The sequence below is a fragment of the Lemur catta genome, chromosome 3, assembly GCF_020740605.2.
Source record: "Lemur catta isolate mLemCat1 chromosome 3, mLemCat1.pri, whole genome shotgun sequence".
Lineage (NCBI taxonomy): Eukaryota > Metazoa > Chordata > Mammalia > Primates > Lemuridae > Lemur > Lemur catta.
The window spans coordinates 29,877,001-29,902,502 of record NC_059130.1 but is presented as its reverse complement, the minus strand read 5'-3'; the positions used below and the strand labels follow the sequence as shown (position 1 = coordinate 29,902,502).

Sequence of the window (25,502 nt, the reverse complement as noted above, 5' to 3'; positions counted from 1 at the left end):
GGGCACTCACTCCCTCTGGTGGCAGCTTGTGCCAGTACAGAAACAAATACTGGACTGGCTCCTCTGTCCGGGTTGAAATCCAGTCCCTATAGCTGAAATCCTTCAAACCTGGTTTGGCCTCCTGGACCCACATAAGAAAAGTCTGGGCCCTTTTACCCAAGAGCCCTTCAGACACTTAATATAACCCTACCCTATGTTTTTATTTATTTTGAAATATTTCATGTCCTCTATCAATGAAGAATTCCATTCCAAGCAGTGGTGTATCGCTAGAGCCCGCCACAGCCCTTCCGCATCAGCCCCTGCTCGCGTCTTCTCCTTCCACCTGAGAGGGAACCAGGCTCCTCTCCTTTATTTTTATCATCATTTTTGCCTTTAAAATATTTTTTTTTACTACATATATAAGTATCTCTAAATAACATCATTTGGTTTTGCAGGGTTTTAAGCTTTTGTATAATGGCATCTACTGCGTGTGTTTTACTGCAGCTTGCTTTTCCTGCTCAACAGGATGTTTGCAAGATTCGTCTCTGTTAATGTATTTCCACGGTTGTATTGAATGAGCATACCTCACAATTGTGAAAAAAATTTAAATCTCCCGGTACCATGACAACGTGGAGCAATGGGAACTCTTTATTCACTGCTTGTGGGAGAGTACATTGATATGATCACTTTTCAAACGATGTGGCATTATCCAGAGAGGTTGAAGATGTGTTTCCTCTGTGACCAGCCGTTCCCTCCCAGGTTGCACGGAAGTAAATAGGCAAGAATGTTCACCGCAGCGTGGTTCCTAACAAGTCAAACACACCCGCTTTGTTCACTCATTTTCTTCATTTCACACACATGCGCTGAGCACGTGTGGGGGGTCAGACGCTGGAAATCTGAATAAGGCAGACCCAGTCCCCACCCTCACAGAGGTGATCACTCTGTGTTTGAATGAGGTGGGTGTTTTTGTTCCTTTGTATAGATAAAGAAGCTGAGATTCAGAAATGTTAAGTGCTTCACGGAGACTCAAACTCAGGTCTGCCTCCTGAGCCTGTGCTCTTAATGGCCTTGCCACACTGCTTCTGGGTTTCCACATCCTTCACGCGTGGGCTTACTATGGTGCATCTAGGCCTTCCTCCAGTGGAGTGCTCAGAGCCAAACTCAGCCCTGGAGATGTGGTCAGACCAGCAGGGGGTTGGGCATTCAGTCAATGAATAACTAATGGGAGCTCAGCGTGGCAGGGCATGGAGGTACTGCCAAACACAGACCTCACACCTTCAACCTCTCCCCGGGCAGCGCAGCCCGGCCCAGCCCTTACCCCCTAATCTCACTCAGCTTCAGCCCAGCCCCAACTGACCTTCAGTTCTCCTCTGTCCACTTCTCCCAAAAATTGGGTAGACAAGTGGTAGTAGGATAGGAAGACTAGAGTTTCACCAGGGGAAAGGGTTTTGAATCCAGAGTTGGTCATCTCCTGGCTCCATGTGGGCTACTCTGGCCCTGGGTGAGATGGCAGGAGAAGTATGAGGGTTGGTAAAAAGATTAAAGATTTCCCTGCTTGTTCCTCTCTGACTCATACTCTGATTCCAGCCCCTGCTCCCCACCCCTCACCACTACCATCTATCCTGGAGAGAGGGAGGTGCAGACTAAGTCAGAAGTCTAAGTTCAAGTTCTAGCCATGTGATCTTGGATAGGTTACTTAACTTCTCAGTTGTTTTCTCAGGTGGAAAACTGTGGATGACAATGATGATAATATTACCTGCCTTACTATGTAAATCTTAGGTTTTTAAGAATTGTTTCCCAGGGAATGTGACTTTTCTTGAGGTAATAGCGGCCCCTGGTGGCCACGGCCCACAGCGGACCCTGCTACTTTCTGCGTGGTGGAGATCTGTGCTGAGGAAGGGCTGCAAGTTGCTCATCAAAACCACAGACCCAGAGAGTCAGAGTGAGAAGGGAACCTCTTGTCGTTCTGTACCCTCACCCTCTCTCCCTGTGTGACTTTGTCCTTTGTCTACCCTGACGGGGCATCATCCTTCTAGATCCCAGTCCCAGCCCTGAGCCCCAGAGCTGCACACCCGGCAGCTGCTGGACATCACCCCCATGCTTCCCTCCCCTTCCCCAGGGCCAAGCCACATAATTGGGAGTTTTCCCTGTCCCATCCTCTGCATCCCCACATCTAACTCATCCTGGGACTCATACATCCTAAAAATTCTCACACCTCTTTCCTCCTCTCCATCCCTAGGTTCAGGTCTCATCACCTTGAACCTCGCTGGTGGCAACTGCCTCCTGACTGGCCACCCTGCCTGTCTTCCCCACCCGACCCCACGATGATCTTTCTAGGATGCAAATCTGACCAGGTTATTCTCAAGTGAGATTAAAACCCTTCATGCTCCTTGCTGCTTAAAAGACAAAGGCCAAGACTCCTGCCCTCACAGTGCCTGCTGCTCCTCTGGCCCCCCTGCTCACGGTCACCTCTCTGCACGGGTCACACTCCACAGCGCCCATGTCTGTCCTCCAACATACCCATAGGCTCTTCGGGGACGGGCTCCACATTAGACATCGTTGATGACTTTGCAGCATTTATTGGGTGACTATTATGCACCTGGTCTTCAGTAGGTGCTTTAAAAATATTGTTTGAATAAATTAATTAGGAAACTAAGACGCAGAGGGGCGACACGATTAGTCCAATATCCCACACTGAGACAGGGCTCCCCGTTCAATGCTTTTTCCACCCCATTAGGCTGCTCCTCAACATCTACGCCCACGATGGAGAATGGGGAGGTGACCTTTCCTGCAGTGGATGTGAAGGAAAGGACAGGGCAGGAAAGCCAGTTCCACCATCCTCCAGCTGGGGAAGGAGAAAACCGGAGGGAGGAGGAGGATTCCCCCCTCCTAGCCCCAGCTCCAAGCCTCGCTGGAGTGCCTGGGGAAACGCAGGGAGAAAGGCAGGGTCCAGCCAATACCCAGAGCTCTCGGGTCAAAGCCAGACTGCCCAGGAGACATCTTCCCCTTCCCCTAGTTCCCCAGATGGCTTGGAGCACAGCTGCTCAGCTGTTCCCCTGCCATCTGGTCCCCGTCCTGCTTGCTTCTCTCTTCCCATCTCTTTTCTTGTGGTCAAAGACAGTGGCCCACTGCTAACCGTATCCCTTGCCACACACGTCCAGTGTGGGACCCATCGAGCTGGGAAGCGGAGGGGAAGGGAGAAGAGGAGAGATAGATGAAGGGGTCACATTAGGGACGAGGACAAGAGTGACTTCCTGGTCCCTGCCTTGGCCCTAGAATTATGAGGCAAAGAAGATGAATAGAAGAGGCAAAAAACAAAAACAAAAAAACAAAATACACAGTTTTAGACCTCTCTGATCACTGCCTGCAATAATGTTCCGTTGTATCTCCTCCCCTGTCCCATGATGACATTTTAGCCAAGCTTAGAGCTTTCTGGACACTTGGGCTGTTAAAAAAGTGTCCTGTATAGTCCAATTGACACAGTTTAAAGCTTCAATTTCCCATCCCATTAAAGAGTTCTTCATTAGCTGCTGGCCGAGGCTTGGCCCCAGCTCAAAGACAGGCGGGCAGCAGGGCGAGAAACACTCCGCTCTTTGCTCCCAGCCCTGCCCCTGGCCGCCCCCACCCCCAGCCTCATCTCTCCTCTGCAGGAGGGAGGAGGAAACGGGGTGGGTGCTACCTACCTAGTGCTGTGGTCTCGGTTGGCTTCCCTCAGATGGGGGTGGTGACGCCCAAGCTGGCTACCTCATTGGGGATCCTTTCTTGGGGTCCTCTTGGCACAGAACCTCACCTGTCTCCACCTGTAGCACCCTCTCTTCTCTGGCCACCTTTCTCCAGGGCCTGTTTCCCTTGCTCAGTGAGACCAAGAGGACAGATGAGCAAGTCCTCCACCCTATAAGACAGCTGCTCGGGGGTGGGATGCCAAAGTATCCTTCAGTCAGGCCCCCAACCCTGAGAAGCCCTTCCCTTGGGAGACTGCACCTGCTCTCCTTGACGGGCATCACCCTTCCTCTCTGAGCAGAGGAGGGGAAAGCCACGGCCTGCTACCAGGGCTAGCTCCACACTCCAGTGCTGCTGCACACAGCCTCTTCCCATCTGCCTGCCTTCTCCCATGTAGACTGGGCGGCGGGACGGGGGGTGGAGGGGAGGCCTTCAGCGTGGGTTTGTAAATTTCCTGCAGGATATCTGTGGTACTCAGAGGCCATTATTTTTAGTTTCAGAGTTTAGGCACAAGTTGATTCAGAAAGCCTTCATCACTAGCCTGAGCAAAAGGGAGATCCCATCTCTACAAAAAACAGAAAAATTAGCCAGGTGTGGTGGCACACCTGTAGTCCACCTAATTGGGAGGCTGATCCAGGAAGATCACTTGAGCCCAGGATTTTGGGGTTGCTGTGAGCTATGATGATGCCACTGCACTCTAGCTCAGGCAATAGAGCAAGGTCCTGTCTTAAAAAAAAAGAAAAGAAAAGAAAAAAAGAAAGAAAGAAAGAAAGAAAGAAAAAAGAAAAACAAAAGTCTTCCAAGTTCCCTTACCATCTGGTCATCTTCCTCTGGCATGAACTCCAACCCATCAATGTCCCTCTTAAAGTACAGTGTCCAGAACAATACTCCAGGTATGGAGGGCAATGGGAATGTCACCATCCCTGATCTAGACACCTTGCATTTATAATCACTTATATCCTTTTTACTTTCTTAGACAACCACTTCACAGTGTTGGTTCATAACAAGCTTGTGGTCTGCTAAAACCCCCAGCTTTTCTTCACTAGACATGTGCTACTCTTCAGATAGTCTTTGCTCTCCCCTTCTTGTGCTGTTGATTTTTAAAAATTAAAAGCACTATTTTACATTTATCCTGATTAATGTCATCTGCTTCATTTTTTTCCTATTCTGTCAAAATCTAACTCTCAATTCTTGTATAATCTGTAGATTGGATAAACAGGCTTCTGTGTTTTCATCCAAGTATTTTTTTTTTTTTTGGAGACAGAGTCTCACTCTGTTGCTCAGGCTAGAGTGCCATGGCATCAGCCTAGTTCACAGCAACCTCAAACTCCTGACTCAGCCTCCCGAGTAGCTGGGACTACAGGCGTGCACCACCATGCCCGGCTAATTTTTTCTATATATATTTTAGTTGGCCAGATAATTTCTTTCTATTTTTAGTAGAGATGGGGTCTCGCTGTTGCTCAGGCTGGTCTTGAACTCCTGACCTCGAGTGATCCTCCCACCTCGGCCTCCCAGAGTGCTAGGATTACAGGCGTGAGCCACCGGGCCCAGCCCTCATTCCAGTCTTTAACAAAAATTTTTAGTAGTCAGGACCAAGGACAGAACCCCCCTCGGGGCAGCCCACAGGGCCCTCCTCAGCTTGCTCATGGATGTCTCTGGGGATGAGTGCTGAACTGACTTTGTATTTGCCCACCATAATATCACATAGCCCATATGGCTTCAGTCTGGAGACATAAAAGGTGCAACCAAAGGCCCCACAAAAATCCCAGTAACCCAGTGCAACCACCAGAGGAGGAGAGGAGGCCCACCTTGTGCCCACTGGGTGCCTGCTGGCCCCTAGGAAGGGCCTCAATTTTCACTGAGTGCTTCAAATATGAGTTATCTGTTTAGAATCTGGTGAGCATTGAAGTCAGCTCCACCATGCTGTGGTTGCTGGAACCCACCTTCCCCTGTCTTAGGAAAGTCAACATCACACTCCTGACCTTCTCTGCTCCCCATAATCCCCCAGACTCACCAAGAGTGGTTCGTGGGAGGAGGTTTTCTCCAGCTTAATGGCTTTCATTGTGATGGTCCTCAAAAAAGGCTTCATACAAAGACCTACCCCTACCTGGTCTCACTTGATTCTCAGAACAAACTTATGGAGATGAGCAGGTATTGACTTCCTTTACCAAATAGGTAAAGTGAAGCTTGCTTAGAGAAGCTATATGATTTGTCCAAGGTCATTCAGCTAGAAAGTGCAAAAGTCAGACCTTTCTCCATGAGACACAGTACCAAATGTCTCCCCTCTGGGTGAGGGTGAGGGACCCAGAGAGAACACCCTCACCCCAATGCCACCTCACCTCTCCAGGGGACCTCCTTCCCCAAAGGATCCCAGGGATCTCAAATATTCAGCATCCCTTTCCTCCCAGCCAGGAAGTGAAAGTCAGGAGGGTGAGCTTTGGGGAGCCCCCAGCCTAAACCAAATAGCAGGATTTGTGGGGTAATGTGCAGGTGGAGACCCTGGGGCATCCCAGATCCATAGCCTTCCAGGCTGCATGGACTCATCAGCCCCCTCGCTGCACACTGCACTGGCCCCTCCATGACCTCCAGTCCACATATTGGTGGTGAATTCCAAAGCCCTGCTGTCCTGGGGACAGGGATAGGGTGCAGCCAGACTCCTCAAGGGATGCAAGTATTGGTTCCAGGATGGCTTCCTGGTCATTGATCCTGCCGTATCCTCTACCCAGAAAACCACCTCCATCCTCTGTGTTCCCCCAGCTCTCTGTCCCCAGCACCCCAGGGGCTGATTAGGTATTGTCATCATCTGATTACGTTTGCTTGACCACCAGACTATCACTATTGACCTCATATCACCAAACTATGAATACCTTCAAGGCTGGGACAGAGCCCCTGCAATCTTTTTGGTCCTGACACATAGTAGGTGCTCAATTAATACCTGAACCAAATTGGATTTACATGAGCAGAAGTTCCTTCCTCAAAAATCCCTTCTGTCTCATTATCCCTGAGTCTCTTCCTCTATCCCTCCTTCTCCTTCACATACCCCCAATCCCACCAGTCCCTTACCACCCAGCTCAAGGACGCCCCCTCCTCCAGAAAGCCTTCCCAACTACTTCCACCCTTGGTGAGCTCTCCTCTCCCTGAACTGTAGAATCTTCAAAGGGCTGTTTTGAGGAGTATGTCAGATAACGTAAGCAAAATGTTAAAACAGGATTTGGAACATCACAAAGCTCAGTAAACTCGGGCTAGTTGTGATGAAGAGAAGAGGGGCCTCTTTTGCACAGCTGCCTCTTCTTGACCTGATCAGTTAGCCACCAGGGGGCGCCTTCAATCCAAAAATCTCTGGCGCTGGGGATCCGCTGGCCGGCCCTTCCCTAAGAACAGCGGGAGAACTTCCTAAAGTGGGTCTGCGAACCTCGGTAGTGACACGGAAGAGTTGTAGGAAGGATGGAGGGAAAATATTCTTAAGCCCATGACGTTCCTTCGCCTGATGTCCCTTTTTTCTGATGGTGGGTGTGTGTGTGCACACGTGTCCCCCAATATCAGATATCTGTTCTTGTTTTCCACGCAGTGCCTTTCCAGCTTCTCTTTGCAATGCTGCCTCTCTCCAGTATTTCAGGAGGGTGGGCACTTGCTATGTACAAAATAAAACCATGGCCACATCCATCCTTTCTGCAGCCCATGGGATTTCCATCATTGCTCCCATTTTAGAGATGAGGAAATTGAGTCTTAAAGGAATTCAGTAAGTGATAGCTCTCTTGGGTGTGCTGAGTAGCTGAGACTCGCACCCCCTCCCAGGCCAGACTCTCCTGGCAACCCCTCCCCAGACTCAGCTCCGTGCATCATCGGCCTTCATGGGGGTTATGACCCTTTCTCGCGGCCTCCTCCCTCACAAAGCCACCATCATCGGATCAGATTCTCCACGGCATGGCTTTTCTTTTGGTTCCACTCTTCAGCACCTTGGGGACGCAGGCACAGAGGCTGCCGTCCTTTATCTGAACTCTAAGGGGTTAAGGCCTGGGTCCCGCCCCTTTTCCCGCCCGGCTGGCGGGAGTATGAATAGCCTCGCTCCCACTCCCGACTCGCAGTCGCTCAGGCTACTCCCCGCCCCGCCCGGTCATTGTCCCTGTGGGTCTCCTTTTCTTTTTCGTCTTAAGAGCTCTGAGAGCAGCTCCCTTCTCCTGGTGCCCCGTGTGGGTCTGACAAGCAGGATGGAGGGCTGCATGGGGGAGGAATCTTTTCAGATGTGGGAGCTCAACAGGCGCCTGGAGGCCTACCTGGCCCGGGTCAAGGCGCTAGAGGAGCAGAATGAGCTGCTCAGCGCGGAGCTCAGGGGGCACCGGGCACAGTCTGGGGACACCTCCTGGCGGGCCCGTGCGGACGACGAGCTGGCCGCCCTGCGGGCCCTCGTTGACCAGCGCTGGCGGGAGAAACACGCGGCCGAGGTGGCGCGCGACAACCTGGCTGAAGAGCTGGAGGGCGTGGCGGGCAGATGCCAGCAGCTGCGGCTGGCCCGGGAGCGGACGGCAGAAGAAGCAGCCCGCAACCGGCGAGCCGTCGAGGCCGAGAAGTGCGCCCAGGCCTGGCTGAGCACCCAGGCAGCGGAGCTGGAGCGCGAGCTGGAGGCTCTGCGCGCGGCGCACGAGGAGGAGCGCGCGGGCCTGAACGCACAGGCTGCCTGCGCCCCCCGCTGCCCCGCGCCGCCCCGCGGGCCCCCCGCGCCGGCCCCCGAGGTGGAGGAGCTGGCAAGGCGGCTGGGCGAGGCGTGGCGAGGGGCAGTGCGCGGCTACCAGGAGCGCGTGGCACACATGGAGATGTCGCTGGGCCAGGCCCGTGAGCGGCTGGGCCGTGCGGTGCAGGGCGCCCGTGAGGGCCGCCTGGAGCTGCAGCAGCTCCAGGCAGAGCGGGGCGGCCTCCAGGAGCGCAGGGCGGCGTTGGAACAGAGGTTGGAGGGCCGCTGGCAGGAGCGGCTGCAGGCCACTGAAAAGTTCCAGGTGAGGAAGTCGAAGACCTGGGTGAGACCAGGCTCCAGGAAGTCCCTGGGAGGTTCAGAGACCTTTTGGGAAGGGAGGGGGACAGGGGCGGCTGCCGATTCAGGAGCCACTTCACAGAAAACCCATACCTGGTGCCACAGGCCCCAGACTTGTCTAGGGTAGGGTGGGAATGGTGGGGATTCGACGTCCTCTCAAAACCACATCCCCTGGAAGGGCAGGCGGGCCCAAGTCTTTTTGCAGCAGCCCCCTCACTCTCTGGATGGCACTTTCCCTTTCTGATGACCCCCTGGGCCCCTCCCTGCACTCTGCTATCACTCAGAAGCTGCCCAGCACGTCCCCCTCAGCGCTGAGTCTGATGGTCCAGCTACTCAGAGCCTCTAATTTCCCAACAGCTCTCCTCCCCCTGACGGGACGCTGGCGGCCCTGAATGGGTGGCCACCAGCCCCTCTTCCATGTCATGGCTTCTCGCCCCGCTAGAGCACATTCCAGAGCCCTGGGACAGCTGCTCCCCCTCACACAGCACAGACGTGACCAGCAGCTGAGAAAACAGCCTCTTGCCTGGGCCAGAGGTGTCATGGCCACCTCCCCAAGCCTCCTCTCAGAGGAGGATTCCAGAACATGTGGGAAGTGGAGGGGTGGGAGCCCAGCGTGAGGCGCAGAAGACTGTGATGGGAGATGGGAGCAAGGGACTGGGGCTGCTTGGCTTCCAGTCCTGAGGGCTCCAGTCCTCTTGATTAATCGTTTTTCCTTCTGCTTCCACTTTTCCCCTATCCTCCCTGTAACTCGTCTCCTCTCCCCCCTCACCTCCCCCTCCTGTGGGAGCTGAATTCTGAACAACATGTGCTACCATTTAATCAGCATCCTCAGAGGAGGAGCAGCCCGTGGGAGAGGACCGAGAGGGGCCCCTGCACTCATCTCGGCAGACACAGAGGGGGCTCTCTGGGCAGGGGGTGGGGTGGGAGAGGCAGGGGTCTGCTCTACAGAGAAGTCAGTAGGGGGGCAGAAGACGCTGCCATGGCAGCCAAGCAGGATGTACTTAGTTAGCAGGAGGGACCCCACCCGTTCACTGACTGCCTCTGGCCTGCTCTGCAGCTGGCCGTGGAGGCCTTGGAGCAGGAGAAACAGGGCCTGCAGAGCCAGATCGCCCAGGTTCTGGAAGGTCGGCAGCAGCTGGCACACCTCAAGATGTCCCTCAGCCTGGAGGTGGCCACATACAGGTAGGGGTTGACCCTGACCCACTTAAGCACACAGATGCACACAGGTGCTGGGGCAGACTACTCAGCTGAAGGGGCCCTGAGACACGGGTGCTGGCAACTCTGTGACTCTAGGCTGGTCACTTCCATGGACCGGAACATGTCCCACCTGAGCCCACTTGCACCCCCATGGGTTCAAGACCTGAGAGATGTCCTGTGTCCAGAAAATCCCCCTAGAGGAGGTGATACTGCCTAGGAGGACGGCCTCTGGGGAGGGGCTGGGCACGTGTGGGGCATCCATATCCAGACCCTTCCCCAAGGGGCTGAAAAGCCCGGAGTCTCTGAGTGTGTGCTCAGACAGCGGGTGCTATCCCTCAGCAGCCTCAGAAAGGAGGCATTGCAGATGTGGGGTGGCCGCACTGACTTGCCACCTGGCCTGGGCCTCAGCCTTGTCTAGGGCTGAGAGCTGGGCTGAGCGACTTCCAAGGCCTCTTCCAGCCTGAATGTCATGGGGCCCGACTCCTCTCAAGCCCTAGTGCCGTTGGCCTGCCCTGGCCCTCATTGACCACGTTTCCTGTTGTGTTAGGTAAGGTTGAGACCAGAGGAGGGGGTGCTACTTCTCACTGGCTGTGCAGCCTTGAGCAAAGCCCACAGTCTCTTCTGGGAAGCTGGCTAGGGAGGCTCATGGAGCCCAAGGAAGGGGCTTTGTGGCATGTGAAGGGCGGCATACACCAAGCCCACAGTGTGGAGGCCTGGGCTGGACAAGCTATTAGGATAGTGCACCCCTCCCCCCAGAATCTGTTGGCAAAAAAAGCAGGGGCCCTGGCACAGGCCCAGGATGCGGCGGGAGGCAGGGTCTGGAGAAGGAAGGCCAGTGAGGATCTAGGGAGTATTTGAAAGACAGGGCTCCACCTCCATAGACGACAGAGCTCTGAGGGAATGATGCTGCCCTGGGAAGGACAGAGGAGTGACTACGGCAAGTACCAACCAGGTCACAGAGAGGAGCAGAGAGTAGATGTGCGGTGTAACTTGTTGGATTGATTGGTTCCCTCCACCCCCCAATCAGCTCCCAGGGGCACTGAGGCAGGACCCTGAAAACAAAGACCTCCCTGCCCCGAAGAGCTTGGGATCCAGAGGGCTTAGAGATCCCAAGATGAGGGCCTTGACCCCCACTGAAACCACTGAGCTGAGGGGTCTTACGGGCCCTGAGGAATTTAACCGCTGGCTTTTGAGGCATGAAAAGGATTTGGAGAGAGGGAGCTGAATTCGTTTGCTTTTGTCTGTCGCTAGCTCTGGGGGCCCCAAGGGAGGAGGGAGCCCATGCCTTGGGAACGCCTGAGAATTCCCACTTCCCCATAAGCCCCCCTTCTCAGACCCTCCAGATGGCGGCGTGGACAATGGCAGCAATTAGCATGAGAATCGGTCCCCCACACTGAGGATGAGGTCATTGGCCTGGGGTAGGAGGAGACCAGCCGAAGTGATACTGTGGGTGTGGCCTAGGGCAGCATCCGACTGTGTGGGAATCTGCTTGTGTGTCTGTGAGCTCCACTGTGTGTCCCAAATATGTGTGTGACTCTGTGTGACCAAGTGTGTGATGCCTGTGGGTATGTGACCATGTGACTTCACACCGAATGTGGCTTTTGTGTGATAGTGGTCAAATGAAGAGGAAGCCTGCAGTGCCAGGGATGGTGACAATCAAGCCCGAGCTGTCCCCAGCTGGCTCACTGCCTGCAGGCCTGGGGCAGAGGGCTGACCCAGATTTTCCTCTCTCATCTCCAGGACTCTCCTGGAGGCTGAGAACTCCCGGCTGCAGACACCTGGCAGTGTTTCCAAGGCTTCCCTCAGCTTCCAGGGTAAGAAGAGGGATCAGGATCCCCTTGAAACTACCCTTCTTTGCTCTTCATACCCAGACCTACCTTTCCTGAGAGGTACCAATCTAAGCCTTAACTTCTTGGCCCCCAACATTAGTGCACATACTCTCAGCCCAGCCAGTGGGAGCCAGGGACAGAGCCTATGGGCACTGTTGCCAGAAATGGTGGCTGCTCTGTGGCTTCCCTCACTGCCAGTGACATACTGACACTGCTTCTTGCCCCTCTGCCTTTCTAGACCCCAAGCTGGAGCTGCAATTCCCTGGGACCCCAGAGGGCCGGCGTCTTGGACCTTTGCTCCCTATCCTGAGCCCAACTTCCCTCCCCTCACCCTTGCCTGCTACCCTTGAGACACCTGTGCCAGCCTTTCTGAAGAGCCAGGAATTCCTCCAGGCCCGTACCCCTACATTGGCCAGCACCCCCATTCCCCCCACACCACAGGCACCCTGTCCTGCTACAGATGCAGAGATCAGAGCCCAGAATGCTCCTCTCTCCCTGCTCCAGCCACAGGGTGGGAGGCAACAGGCTCCAGAGCCCCTGTGGGCTGAAGCCAAGGTGGCCATTCCTGCCAGTGTCCTGCCAGGACCCGAGGAGCCTGGGGGCAAGCAACAAGAGGCCAGTACAGGCCAGTCCCCAAAGGATCAGGCCTCCTTGGCTCCAGCCCTCAGCCCTGACAACTCCAGTTTAGAGGCTAAAGATGGAGAATCCAGAGGGTCTAGAGTATGCAGCATGTTCCAGGAGGAAGGTGAAGGGCAAATCTTGGGGCTGGTAGAGAAAGAAACAGCCATAGAGAGCAAAGTGGTAAACAGCTTGCAGCAGGAAATATGGCAAGAAGAAGGAGATCTGGACATGAAGGAAACCCAAGACTCTCAGGTTCCTTTGGAAAAAGAAACCCCAAAGTCACTGGCAGAGGAGATTCAAGAGCCACTGATGTCTCTGGAAAACCAGAGCCAAGAGACACTAGAGAAGGAGAATCAAGAATCTCTGAGGTCTTTAGAAGAAAACTTAGAAACACTGAAAAGTCTAGAAAAGGAAAATCAGGAGCTAATGAAGTCTTTAGAAGAAAAGGATGTGGAGGTAGTGAGACCTCTAGAAAAGGAGGCTCTAGAACTACTTAAGCCTATAGGAAAAGAGGACATACAGACACTCAAATCCCCAGAAAAGGAGAAACAAGAACTAATAACATCTCTTGAAGGTAATATAGAGACATTTTTATCTCCAGAAAAAGAAAATCAAGAATTAGTAAGTTCTCCAGAAGAGAACTTACAGTCATTGACAGCTCTAGAAAAGGAGAATCAAGAGCGACTGAGATCTCAAGAAGCAGAGGACCAGGAGACATTGAGACCTCTGATGAAAGAGAATCAAGAATCCCTGAGGTCTCTTGAAGATGAGAACCAAGAGACCTTCAGACCTCTAGAAAAAGAGAACAAGGAGCCACTGAGTTCTCTAGGAGAAGAGGACCAGAAGATAGTGAGACCTCTAGAAAAAGAAAATCAGGAGTCACTGAGGTCTCTAGAAGGAGAGGACCAAGAGACATTGAGACCTCTTGAAAAAGAAACTCAACAGTCACTGAAATCTCTAGGGGAAGAAGACCAGATGACATTAAGACCTCCAGAAAAAGTGGATCCAGAGCCTCTGGAGTCTCTTGGAAAAGACCAGGAGATAACTAGACCTCTTGAAAAAGAGAATCAAGAGTTCTTAAAGTCACTAAAAGAAGAGAATGTAGAGGCAGTGAGATCTTTAGAAACAGAGAACCTAGAATCACAGAAGTCTGCAGAAGAGAACCTGGAAACATTGAAATCTCTAGAAACTCAAGAGCCACTGTGGTCTCTAGAAGAAATGAACCAGGAGACAATGAAACCTGTAGAAAATGATACTCAAGAACCACTGGGGCCTGTGGAAGAGAACCAAGAGACAATGAGACTCCTAGAAAAGGAGAATCAAGAACTTCTGAGATCTCTTGGAGCATGGGACCTAGAGAATTTGAGATCTCCAGAAGAGGTAGACAAGGAAAGTCAAAGGAATCTGGAAGAGGAAGAGAACCTGGGGAAGGGAGAGAATCAAGAGTCACTGAGGTCTCTGGAAGAGGAGGGACAGGAGCTGCCACAGTCTGCAAATCAGCAGAGGTGGGAAGATATGGTCTCGAGAGACCAAGAACTGGGTCAGGAAAGTCACCCTGGGAGGGCCGGAGTGGAAAATGAGGATGAGGCAGAGCTAGACCTGAGGGCGCAGGATGGCTTCACTGGGAAGGAGGAGGCAGCAGAGCAGAGAGAGCTACAGCTGAATGCCACAGGGGAAGCCTGGAGCCCAGGCGAGGAGCACCCAGGGAGCCCTGAGCCCAAAGAGCAGAGGGGCCCAGCTGCAGGAGCCAGTGGGAAGGGAGGTGTTGAGGGCCTGCAGGACCCTGAAGGGCAACCAGAGCAAGGGGGGGGCCCAGGCCTCCAAGCATCCCAGGGAATACCAGAGGTGACAGAACCCCTGTTGGAAGATGAGGATGCGGTCCCAGGAGGTGAGCAAGCCTCCCCAGAGGTTACCTTGGGGTCAGAGCCAGCCATGGGTAAGTCTGCTGTGGGAGCTGAGCAGGGACTGGAGCAGGAAGTGCTAGGGCTGGAGGACCCAGGCCACCTGGCCGGGAAGGAGGTGATGGAGTCACCCCCGGGAGAGGAAAGTTTGGAGGTAAAGAGGGTTCAGGGCTTGGAAGGGCCTGGAAAGCATGTAGAGGAGGCAGATGCTCCGGCAGCAGAGGCAGAGCTCTCCCAACTGCCCAGGAAGAGCAGAGACCCCCCGGAACCTCCCCAGGGCTGGGAAGAGTCACAGCTTGAGGCCCCCTGGGGAGCAGAGGAGGTGTTCCCTGCTGAGATCTCAGGCCACGATGGAAGTGATGCCCCTCAGCCTAGGCCCTTGGGGTCAGAGGAAGCAAAGGAGGACATACAACCAGTGCTGGGTCCCGCTAGCCCTAGGGCCACTGAACCCTGCTCACCCACCCCAATCCTGGAAGATGCTCCTAGGCCACAGCCCCAGGCTGAGAGGAGCCAGGAGGCTAGCTGGGGGCTGGAGGGCAGGGCTGAGGTCCTGGGAGAAGTGGAGGGTGAGCAGGAGGAGTTAGGCTCTGGGGAGATCTCTGAGGGGCTCCAGGAGGAGGAGGAGGAGAGCAAAGAAGAGAGCGAGGCTGATGAGCTTGGGGAAACCCTTCCCGACTCCACTCCCCTGGGCCTCTACCTGAGGTCCCCAACTTCCTCCCAGTGGGACCCGGCTGGTGAGCAGAGGCCCTCCCCTCAAGGGGAGACCAGAGAGGAAGGCTGGGATCCTGTTGTCCTGGCTTCTGGGGGCCTTGGGGCCCAACCCTCAGAAGAGGAAGGAGAGGAAGATGGGGAGGAGGAGTGTGGCCATGATTCTGACCTGTCGGAGGAATTCGAGGACCTGGGGGCTGAGGCTTCTCTTCTTCCTGGTGTCCCCAGGGAGGTGGCAGAACCTCTGGGCCAGGTGCCCCAGCTGGTACTGGAGCCTGCAGCCTGGGATCGGGATGGGGAGTCTGATGGGTTTGCGGATGAGGAAGAGAGTGGGGAGGAGGCAGAGGAAGAAGAGGAAGAGGAGGGGAGGGAGCCAGGGGCTGGGCGGTGGGGGCCAGGGTCCTCTGTTGGCAGCTTCCAGGCCCTAAGTAGCTCTCAGAGAGGGGACCTCCAGGAGTCTGAGACCCTGGGTGTCAGTGCCCCCTGGGATGATGGCTTGAGGGCTGTGGTGGCCGGTGCCTCTGTGGCTACCCTGGGGACTGAGACCCAGGACAGCGCTGAGCCTTCTGGCTCAGAGGAAGAGTCTGACCCTGTTCCCTTGGAGACGGAGGACCAAGACCCTGGCCTTCTGGAGACCCCCAGTGGGGTAGAGGACATGGGCCCAGGGACAGGGGACATCTGTGGTGTCGATGGCCAGGGCCCCAACTTGGAGGAGTCAGAACACATGAATGGGGGGGTGGTGAACGGGCTGGAGCAGTCTGAGGGAGTAGAGCAGGGGAAACTGGGGGCTCCTGAGAGGGACCGAGGGAGCCCCGTACAGGAGGAGGAGGGGGGTGTCCTGAAGACCCCTTGGGCAGGGGCTCCTCTTCAGCTGGGCCCAGGCCAGTTCCTGAAGTTCACTCAGAGGGAAGGAGATCAAGATTCCTGGTCCTCAGGGGAAGACTAGAGAAGAGGGCCACCTCCCGCAGCCCCTCCCTGCTCAGGGCAGCACCCTTAACTTATGATCTCTTGACCCATGGTTTCTTCCGAGAGGCTTGACCGGCTAAGGTGACATGGGGTGTGGCAAAGGAGCCAGTTCCCAGATTGGAGGCCCTAGGAATAAAAACCTCACCTGCACCATCTCATAGGCTTAAGTCAGCTGAGTTGCTATAGCATTGGGCCCCTTTCTTCTGCATAAGCTGGGAGAGGCCTGCGGCCCTGTGGCTCCCCCTCCGAAGGGAGGGGGCTGTGGTGGTCCTTGTGCCCTGGCTCACCAGCCCTGCTCCGTCTCACCCTAGTAGCACCACCCTCACGGGATGTCTGGCCCGGGGCTAATGCAGGTGAGGGTGCTCCTACGTCCTGACCCCCCCATCCCTGCCATGCTGTGGCCTTGCCTGGCTCACCCCTGCCTGAATAAAGTAATGCCTCTGCCTACAAAGTCTGGACTCTTCCTTCCGCCATTCGGGAGCAGACAGTGGGGAGACAGTAAGGGATGAAGGAGAGGCTAGTGCTGGGGAGGGGCTACCTCCTGAGGAGAGGAGGGCCCGGAGGAGACCTCCTGGGGAATACAGGCAGACAGACTCAGGCCTGGGGAGGGCCGGGGGTTGCTGCACTGAGGGAGGCCAGTCCAGGGTGACCTCAGCATCTGCAGAAGCCGGCCCGTCATCATCTCTGCCCACAGCATTGATTACAGGGATTAGGCCTTGGGCCGCCCCCACCCTTGCATGTCCTTGCCACTAGCCCCTCAGTGCCGCCAGCATAATAAGCCCCCTTGTCCCCAAACCTAAACAGTTGTCTGGCCTGTGATGTCTACTCGCACTGGCTGGGTCACAGCGAGGTGAGGGAAGAGGGAGGTTGGCTCTCCCTCAGTCTGGCAGTGTGTCCTCAGGTCAGCAGTTATCCTCTCTGAGCTTCAGACTTAGCCACGTGATCAGGGAGGCTGGGCCAGGTGACTTGGGGGCCTCCCAGGGCAGGGAGGCTGGGGGAAGCTGGAGGACAACAGCTCAGATCTTTGGTAGGACTTCCCTCACAGGCCGCAGCGGGAGACAGGGAAGAAAGGAAAGTGGAAGGAAGAGGGGGTAGGCGAAGCCGTGGGGTGAAAGCTATGGGTGTGTTGTTGACCGCTGTGCTGCCAGGAGGGTAGCCTGAGGGCCTATCAGCCACCACCCAGGAGTTCTCTGGGTGCCTGTGTAAGGCAGGGAGGGGACCAGAGGATCCTGGATTAGGCCGGGCCTGAAGGCCTTGAAATCAGGATACCCAGATAGAAACCACTCCTCCTCTCAGCTCTGCAGGGAAGGAAGATCTAGCCACATCTCTGAATATCCCAAGTGGTGGTGGGATAGGGGGTGCTAAACAAATGTTCCGTATTTGGAGACAATCCCAAGTCCAGGAGCAGGCTCTTCCTCTCCTTGAGCTCAAGGCTGAGGGTTGGGGAAAGATGAGAGGATGAACTCCCAGCCCCTCTGGCCCCTACTCCTGTCCTCTGACCAAGGAGGGGTGGACAGGGGGCCTCCCGGACAGACTCTCACTGCTTGTCTGCCCATGCCTCTTTCAAAGCTTCCCTGTCTATAGTCTCCACCTTGGGCACCCAGACCCCATTTCTCACATACACACACACACACACACACACACACACACACACACACACACACACACACAAATACATGTGCGCACGCACACACTCCACCCTCCACTTCGGGGTCCAGGATCCTGTCTCTTCCCACCCCGCCCTCCTGGCAACCCAAGCCTCCGCTGTCCTCTCTGTACCCACTGTTAACAAGGCCCCATCTGATCCTGCCGGGCTGCCAGGCCTGGGGCTAGCACATTGGCATTCAGGCAGGAAGGCCCACTCCCTGCCCCTCTAACAGGACAGAAGTGCCCTGTGCTTGGTCTCCTCAGGCCCTTGGGCACCCCCACTTGGGTGAGGGCCGAGAACAGAGGCCAAGCCAAGCAGTCCCTCCCTGTGCCTGGTGCCCATCCTGCTCCCCACCCAGGGCCTCTGGTCCCCTATAGAGTTACCCAAACAGGCCATTGCTGCCAATAATCCGTAACGGGGGAGGGAAATAAGTTAGAAATGAGGACTTTCCTAAAGGGAGTGTGTAGTGGGAGCCACGTTCTCTTTGGAAGTGATCGTCTATCAATGCAGCAAGACAAATGAGGGTTGGACAGTAAGAGGGACATTCCTGGTGGTGGTAACAGGAGTGATCATCACTTTTCTTTTTTGTCTTTTTAAATTTTATTTAAAAAAATTTGTTTTTAGAGACAAGGTCTGACTTTGTTGCCCAGGCTGGAGTGCAGTGGCATCACCATAGCTCACTGTTACCTCAAACTCCTGGGCTCAAGTGACCCTCCCGCCTCAGCCTCCTGGAACTACAGACTCACACCACCATGCTCAGCTATTTATTTATTTAGTTAGTTTTGCTTATTTAGGAGTGGGGTGGGGTGAGAAGTCATGGATAAATTAAAAGCTGGCAAGTATCTACCATAGCAGAGACACTTTTTAGGGGACACAAGAAACACCAGTAAGTCACCATTTTGGTCTCATTAGGGAAGTCCATATGTTGAGAAGTAAAGACCATTTTGCTATAATTCGTGCTGCAAAATGCAGTAGTCACGCGGTATTTCCAAAAGGATTCCAAAACTATAGTGCAAAAGAAATCTAAGAATATAAATAATCACAAAAACCATCAACATTTTCCAAGGAAACGTGTTCAAAACAGTGGCTTTTACAAAAGACATAAGTTTGTTTTAAATGAAAAAAAAAATTCTCGTATGAAATACCAAAGACTCATTCCACAGGTAACTTATACTGCATTAATGATTCAATTAACAGTGTGTAAACAAGAGCCATAGTTTTTTTAAATTAAGTATGAAAGATCAGTATAAATACTGATGGGGAGAGTCTTTTTTACCCCAAACTCCAATATTCCAGCTCTGTGTCCTGTCCTGTTATAATTTGTAAAAATCTTAACGACGTAGCGATTGAAGTTTTCCTAACTTCAGCGATGTGTTAGAGGACGATGTATCTTGGTTTGAAGAATTTGTTGAATCTGAAGGCTGGAACAGTACTCGACCACGATGATTAAATACATAAAAGGATGGGTGATTCCTTAATGTATCAAATGTCTTATTTTTTAGTTCTGAAGTGGCATCCATGTCTTTAAACTCCCCTGTAATATGAACTATACCATAACAGGTAACTGCGAAGGCCAGAAGGGTCTGAAGAACTGTATCTATTGGCAGGGATTCATCTTCCTTTTCCATTAATCGCATATAAGAATGATGCTGAGCGGCAGAAAAGGCGGCATGGGCTAGGGCAAAGAGGCCAATGCCCACCAGCCCCTTCCATAGCGACAGTGCCATGATTCCGAAGGTGCTGTAGCCAGACAAAAGAAGTGAAGGGTGGTAGAGCTCTTCCTTCTTCCACCTGCAGGTGTCCGTCTAATTTTTTAATATTTTGTAGAAATGGAGGTCTTGGTATGTTGCTCAGGCTGGTCTCGAACTCTTGGGCTGAAGTGATCCTCCTGCCTTGGTGATCATCATTTTTCAACAGCTATTTACTGAGCATCTACTATGTTCCATGCACTCTGAAGGCTCTAGGAATGCAGAGATAAATAACAACATGGTTCCATGCTTATGAAGCTTTACCTACTCATTGAACAAGGGCTCCTGAGTGGAAATCACATTTTAAAACAGAGAAGGCCTAAGTTATAGGGGCATAGAACAGGGGACCTCATCTGGCTTGGGCTAGGGGAGTATGGGAGGGGGTGATCAGAGAAAGGGCCCTGAGAATCTGAAGGATGAGCAGAAGCAGCCAGTGGGGGAAGGAAAAAGGAAGGGGAGGAGGAGGAAAAGGGTTCTAGTCAGAGGGAACAGCATGTGCAAAACCCTGAGGCAAGCAGAGAGAGCCCAGGCAGTTGAGGCAAGGAAGGGAAGGTGGAAAAGGAGGGAGGAGAAAGTTCAAAATGAGGTTGAAGGGACTCTGGAGTTGGGGCACAGGCCTTGCAAGATAGCGAGGAAGTATGGACTTCTTCCTAAGAGAAATGGAGCCTCCCAGGGGTTTTAAGCAGAGGTGATATGACCCGGTTTGCATTGTAAGAGTCAAACTGGAAGGGGAGGGCTGCCTTGTGAGAATGGGTCAGAGCCGGCAGGAGTGCCCCAGGGAGGGCTGTGGCAAAGTGGGGGTGGAGGAGATGTGTAAGGGAAGCAGAATCATAGGACCTGGTTATCCGCTGTAGGGGATGGAGGGGGATATGCCAGCAGAGGTCTCCAGGCTTTTGGCCTGAGCAGCTGGGAGGTAGAGGTTCCATTTGCTGAGCTGAAGACTCCAGCAGGAAGTTGTAACCTCCAAGAGGTGGTGCCCTGGGAGTGGGTGGACATGCGGATCTGGAGCTCAGGAGAGAGGACAGGTTGGAGACAAGAATTAGGAGGTCGCTGGCCTAGGGATTCCCCCTGAGAGAGAGCACGTATTAATAGAATGAAGAGAGCCCAGGACAGAGCTCCCATGGAGCTCCCAGCAGAGAAGAGCCCCTGGAAAGGAGCTGGAGAAGGCCAAAGAGGAAGAAAGCCAGGGCATACAGCAGTTCTGTCACTGTAGAAAGTTCTGGGAAAGCAAGGCCTTTGTCCTGTTCACCTGCAGCCTAGCACAGTGCCTGTGCCCAATGGGTGCTCAGTAAACATGTACTGAACAAATGAACAAATGAATGAATGAATGACAGACAACAGAACACACTTCTGACAGTGGAGTCCCTGGGGGAGGGAATGGGGAGGGAGCAAGAAGGACAGCACCCCCTACACGCACACGCACAGGCACACATAGCACAAGGACAAGTGGGAGGTTATTCTGGGGCCTCCTCTGGGTAAATATAGCCTCTGAATGGGGTGAGGCGGGGTGGGGGGCCGGAGGTGGCTTCCTCGGTTTGTTTGGGGCACTTCCTTATAAGGCTGTACAGGCTGAGGCGCCTCAGAGGGTGAGGTCAGGGGCTGAGTGCTCCATTCAGCCCAGCCTGTTGCTGTTCCCTTTGCTGCTGCTGCCACCAGCCGCCAGAGTCTCAGAGGAAATCAAAGGCCTAGGCTTTGAGCTCCAGCCAAGGGAGCTCAGAGTGCGGCCTTGGAAAGGAAAGGGATCCTTCAGCCATCGCCGTCGTGACTGTGTGGGAGCCCAGCCCTGGGGGGGCGAGAGGGTCCTCTCAGAAGGTGATGCTGAACAACTCACTCCCCCACGGGGCCTTGGTGGGACTGGGTCATTCCTAGAGGCGCCATACAGCTATGACATCCTGTAGTCTAACCTTTATCCCTCCCACTGCAGGGTCTGCCCCTCTTTCTCTGGCTTCTGGAGATCAAAGAATCAGAGTTCATTTATTGTCTCCAAAGAAAGGCCTTAGTCCCCTCAGCTCCCCTCAGCCCCCCTTCTCAGCCCCTCCTTGGGGAACCAGCTGCTGCCACTTGACCCTGTGGTATCACAGCTGCTGTCAGCAATGCCATCCTCGTCAGGCAGGGAAGGAGGAATGTGATTTAATTTCAGCTGGAATGTACCCTCTGGGCTGCCCATAGAAGGAGGAGGGAATGGAAACCAAGCCCACCTAAGCCTAGGAAACCCAAGAGGACTCTAGGTTGGGAACGGGCCCCTGGTCCTTACTGGACACCCCCAACCCCCTGACAGGGAAGGGCTAAGTTCCAGGCTGTCCAGGTCCTGCAGCAGGATGGGTGGAAGTTACACTTGAGGGTCTTCGGGGAGGCAGGAAAAGAGAAAGCTGGTCTTGCATGCAGCGTAAGTGGATGTTGAAAGGACCTGGGCACCCCCTTCTTGGGTCCACAGGACACTTAGAAATATGAGAATCTCAAGGGCCAGAACCAGGGGAGGCGCTTCTTGGCTCAGGGGCAGCAGAGGGACAGGATGGCCTCAGGTAAAGCCCTGCAGAGGAAATCATGGCCCTCTCTATTTCCTCTCTCTTGGCTCTGAGATTCCCCACCCCCTTCCTGCTTCCTTCCAACCCAGGGCCCCCTTTCCCCTCTCCCTCCTCTTTGGAACACAGCATCCCCACACCCAGATCAGGCTTGTCTCTTCTCTGACATTCAAGAAGAATGGGCCTGCCTCTTGCTCTCCAACCCCTTGTCCAAGCCCCGCTATTCCAGGGGCTCCAATGGGGATGTCCTGTAATCCAACTCCCACTCTTGATGCTTTTGCCCAAAGGGATGGACCCCAGGTCCCAGAGTCCCAGGTCCTGGAGCCTTCTTCCTTCCCATCAGCCTTCTCCTCTTCCAGCCATAGACTCCCCTCCCCACAGTCCCATTCATTCTCCCCACCCCCATGACTCAGCTGTGGCTCCAGAAATAAACCGAGGCAGGTGCCAGGAGGCCTCTGTCGAGGAACCCCCTCCCAGCAGCTGTGGGCTCAGCTGCTTATAAGCCAGGGCCCCAGAGCCCCAGAAAGGGGGGCTGGAGACTTGGGGGTGGGGAGATGCCCAGCTGGCTCTGACCCCCTCCTGGGTCCTCTGAACTCCATCCTCTCCACTAAGGAGAGACACTTGCCACTCAGGGACCCAACTCTCCTTTCCTGTCTCCCGCTTTTCACCTCTCCTCTGACTTCCACCTACTTTCCTCCACCCTCCCTGGCCCCTTCCCAATTCCTAAATCCCTTAGTCCCTCCAGAATTCCTTCCTTTTCTATTCACCTCATTTGCCAGGAAATAATGTCAGAGAGAACTTCAGCTAGCTCACTTTGATGGGGAAACTGAGGCACAAAGAGATGTCCCTTGCCAATGATACTAGGAGTCCCTAGAAGCCACTCGGGATCTACAGAACATGGGCCGGGGGCTGTGGGCTGTCCCCCTTAAATACTCCAATCCAAAGTGGTCAACAACCTTCTCTCTGTTGACAAGCCATCTAAATACTAAGGAAGAACCACCGGGGAATAAACACAGAAGCCACAAGGTCCACCCACACAGACAATTAACTGGAGTCTAGAGTCCCTCGGTGGGGGGAATTTTCTCACATCCCTCTTCCTTCTCCCCTGTTTTCTTTTCTCTCCCCTCCTTCCCAAGCCCTTCCTCATGCTCTGCCCCTGCATCTTTCAGTTCTCCCTTCCCAGGGAGAAGTAGGCTGCATTGCAGCAGGCAGAGTGCAAGTGAGATCTCAGGAAAGACCTCCAGTCTGGGGAATGGAGGAACTCTTCCACAGCTGGGAAAGACAGCACGTGGGCCCTCAATCCAGCCAGAGATCTGCCTGCAGCCCCTGGGGAAAGTCCTCCCACCCACCCACGGGGGTCTGACAGCCTGAGCATTTTTGGAAGTCTTTCGGAGCTGCTGTGTCACAGCAGGCAGCCAGGACAATGGGGCCCTTTCTCTCCATATGTGAGAGACAGGCCCACAGACAGAGCCTCCAGGCTGACAAAGGCCCCAGTGAGGTCAAGGCAGTGCTGTGGGAGTTGAGGGTGTGGGGGAGGAGTGGGGAGGTAGGTGTGGGTCAGAGCAGCCCAGGAGGAAACTGGGGACCCTGGCACATGAGGGATCTCTGGAAGGCCCTGTCACCAGGCTCCCAGGCCCCTCAGCAAGGCTCAAGCCCCTAACTGTCACCCAGGCTGAGTCTATCTCCATACATACTCTGACCCCCTTCATCCTCAGGGAACAGGAAACCCTGCATGGGGACCCCACTTTAGACATGTGGGAAAGAGGCTGAGAGCTTAACCATGCATCCAGGGGCTTGGCAGGGGAGTTATATTGTCAGACCTGTGCTGTGCCCTGGCGGTAAAGGCAGACACAGGTGTGGCCCCTGATCTACCTCCCAAAGACACTATGTGAAGGCCCAATTTCTCTCGCCCAGGGCCAAGAGGGGCCACAGACACACACACACACACACGCATACATGGCCAGGGCTTAGATTCTGTGCAGGGTGCTTAGTCATCCCTGGACCAGCTCCCTCTTCCCCAGGAAGCCCAACAAAGCCAGGAGAATGCTTCCGTTTCCGGCCCTGCCAAAGCAACCCAGCAGGTGTCAGGGAGGGGTTAGGAGTCTACTTCCAGCCCTCTGTCTACCTCTGGAGCTCTCCTCATCCACAGATCAGAGAAGATGAAGGACCCCTGCCCCTGCATACTGCTGTGAGGGACAGTCAGTGAGAAAGCCTTGATGGGAAACCAAAGTCCATCACTAGCTCACCACTGTGGTCTCTCTGAGAAATCCAACATGCTATCTAAACTCCACCTCTGTGAGGATGTGTTTCTCAGGGAACCTCCCTGAAGAACGCAAGGACAGACACTGCCCACCCCCAGCCTTCTCCTCTTCATGCTGTACCTTCAGAGGCCCACCTTGGTCTTCAACCACTCACAATTCCAGCTGAATGCCCTGAAATCCCTAAAAATGCATTGACTGGGCAATCCAGGTTAATATGGGGTAAAGTGAGGGTCTACTCTGGCCCCAGAATCATCCTCTTCTCTGTAGCTCCTTAAGAAGCAGCCCCCACTCCCTAGCCATGCTGGGCTGGGCAGAAGGCAGGGCAGGTGAGCCCTGGGGTGAGGAAGGAATGCGGTGGTAGGTGGGTCAGCACTGATATACCAGAGACCAGCTGGTTGTGGGTTTAGATATAGGGTGGGGAAGGCCCAGGAGCCGGGCAGGGATGACCACCACCTTCCCCCAACACAAACCTGTCTTAAACCTGTCTCTGTCTCTCTTGCTTTGCTATCTATCTCTGAGTGTCTCCGCATCTCTCTTAGCCTTTTGTCCCCTGGATCTGTCTCCCTGCCTCACGGTTTTACTGACTTCAGAAGAGGACTTGCCCATGTGGGTGAATGTGGTGTAACTGAGTGTGCACAAGCAGGAGTGTGTACACACGACAGTGTGCAGGTGTGTGTGCATATGTGTGACTGCGTGTGGCTAACCACGCGGATCTGCAGCAATAAGATTCAACCCCATCTTGAGGACAGAGAGCATCCTGTCACACAGTTTACCAAGAGGCACAATTCTGAGCACTGTGATGAGGCCCACAGAAAACCCCCCTCTTCACACACACATACACACACACACACGCGGTCATTCTCTCCCCAGTTCTCCAGAGTGACCTCACCATCTCAACCTCCGCTGACTCACCGGCCCCAGGGTCAGCTCAGCCCCGCCGGAAGTCTCACTGTCCCGTCCGCAGCCAACTGCCCCCCTCCCCCCGCCCGGAACGCCTCAGAAAGGAAGAAAGACTGCAGCGCCCCCTGGCGGGTTCCTGGCCCTCCACACGCTCCCAACGCCCGTCTGCACTCGCGCACGCGCACACGGCGCTCGCAGAGCCCACGTGTCTGCAACCGCAGCGCCCTCTGCTGGCCTGCGGGAGCCACGCGTCGTTCCCCAAAGCCCAGCCCACAGAAGGCTGGGGACCTCCCCTCTGCCCTTACCTCGTTCCCCTATTTCCTGCATCTCTGCCGCCTCTGGAGGTCAGCCTTCCTGCAGCCTAAGCCCCAGAGCCGCTGAAGTGACAGCCGAGCTTTCCCTTCACCCTCACTCTCACGCCCCCTGAGAGAAAACCCTGCGGAAGTTCGAACTGGGAGACCAAGGCACCCACCTCT

The 25,502-nt window shown here is 54.4% G+C and overlaps 2 protein-coding genes across 3 annotated transcripts; one reads left to right on the top strand and one right to left on the bottom strand.

The window, feature by feature from the left end:
• The first annotated feature begins 7,782 nt into the window (after positions 1–7,782).
• Positions 7,783–16,398, top strand: NES (nestin). The gene is made up of 4 exons (XM_045545398.1): positions 7,783–8,690; positions 9,783–9,907; positions 11,663–11,736; positions 11,990–16,398. The coding sequence occupies exons 1-4, from the start codon at positions 7,908–7,910 to the stop codon at positions 15,925–15,927; spliced, it is 4,920 nt and encodes a 1,639-aa protein (XP_045401354.1). The 5' UTR covers positions 7,783–7,907; the 3' UTR covers positions 15,928–16,398.
• A 1,958-nt stretch (positions 16,399–18,356) lies between these two features.
• On the bottom strand, positions 18,357–25,076 carry LOC123634112 (ER membrane protein complex subunit 5-like). 2 transcript variants are annotated; one of them, XM_045545396.1, is made up of 2 exons: positions 25,039–25,076; positions 18,357–19,555 (listed from the first exon to the last, which is right to left on the bottom strand). In XM_045545396.1, exon 2 carries the CDS (start codon positions 19,320–19,322, stop codon positions 18,927–18,929), a length of 396 nt encoding a protein of 131 aa, XP_045401352.1. In that variant the 5' UTR covers positions 19,323–19,555; positions 25,039–25,076; the 3' UTR covers positions 18,357–18,926. The 2 variants fall into 2 exon arrangements, with proteins under 2 accessions (XP_045401352.1, XP_045401353.1); XM_045545397.1 differs by having other exon boundaries at positions 25,016–25,063.
• Between the last annotated feature and the right edge of the window lie 426 nt (positions 25,077–25,502).

Excerpts from the sequence above, each read along its gene's own strand:
- NES (XM_045545398.1), top strand. The coding sequence starts at position 7,908 with ATGGAGGGCTGCATGGGGGAGGAATCTTTTCAGATGTGGGAGCTCAAC. Across the intron at positions 9,908-11,662 it reads CTGGAGGTGGCCACATACAG|GACTCTCCTGGAGGCTGAGA; the intron begins GTAGGGGTTGAC and ends TCTCATCTCCAG. Across the intron at positions 11,737-11,989 it reads GGCTTCCCTCAGCTTCCAGG|ACCCCAAGCTGGAGCTGCAA; the intron begins GTAAGAAGAGGG and ends CTGCCTTTCTAG.
- LOC123634112 (XM_045545396.1), bottom strand. The coding sequence starts at position 19,322 with ATGGCACTGTCGCTATGGAAGGGGCTGGTGGGCATTGGCCTCTTTGCC.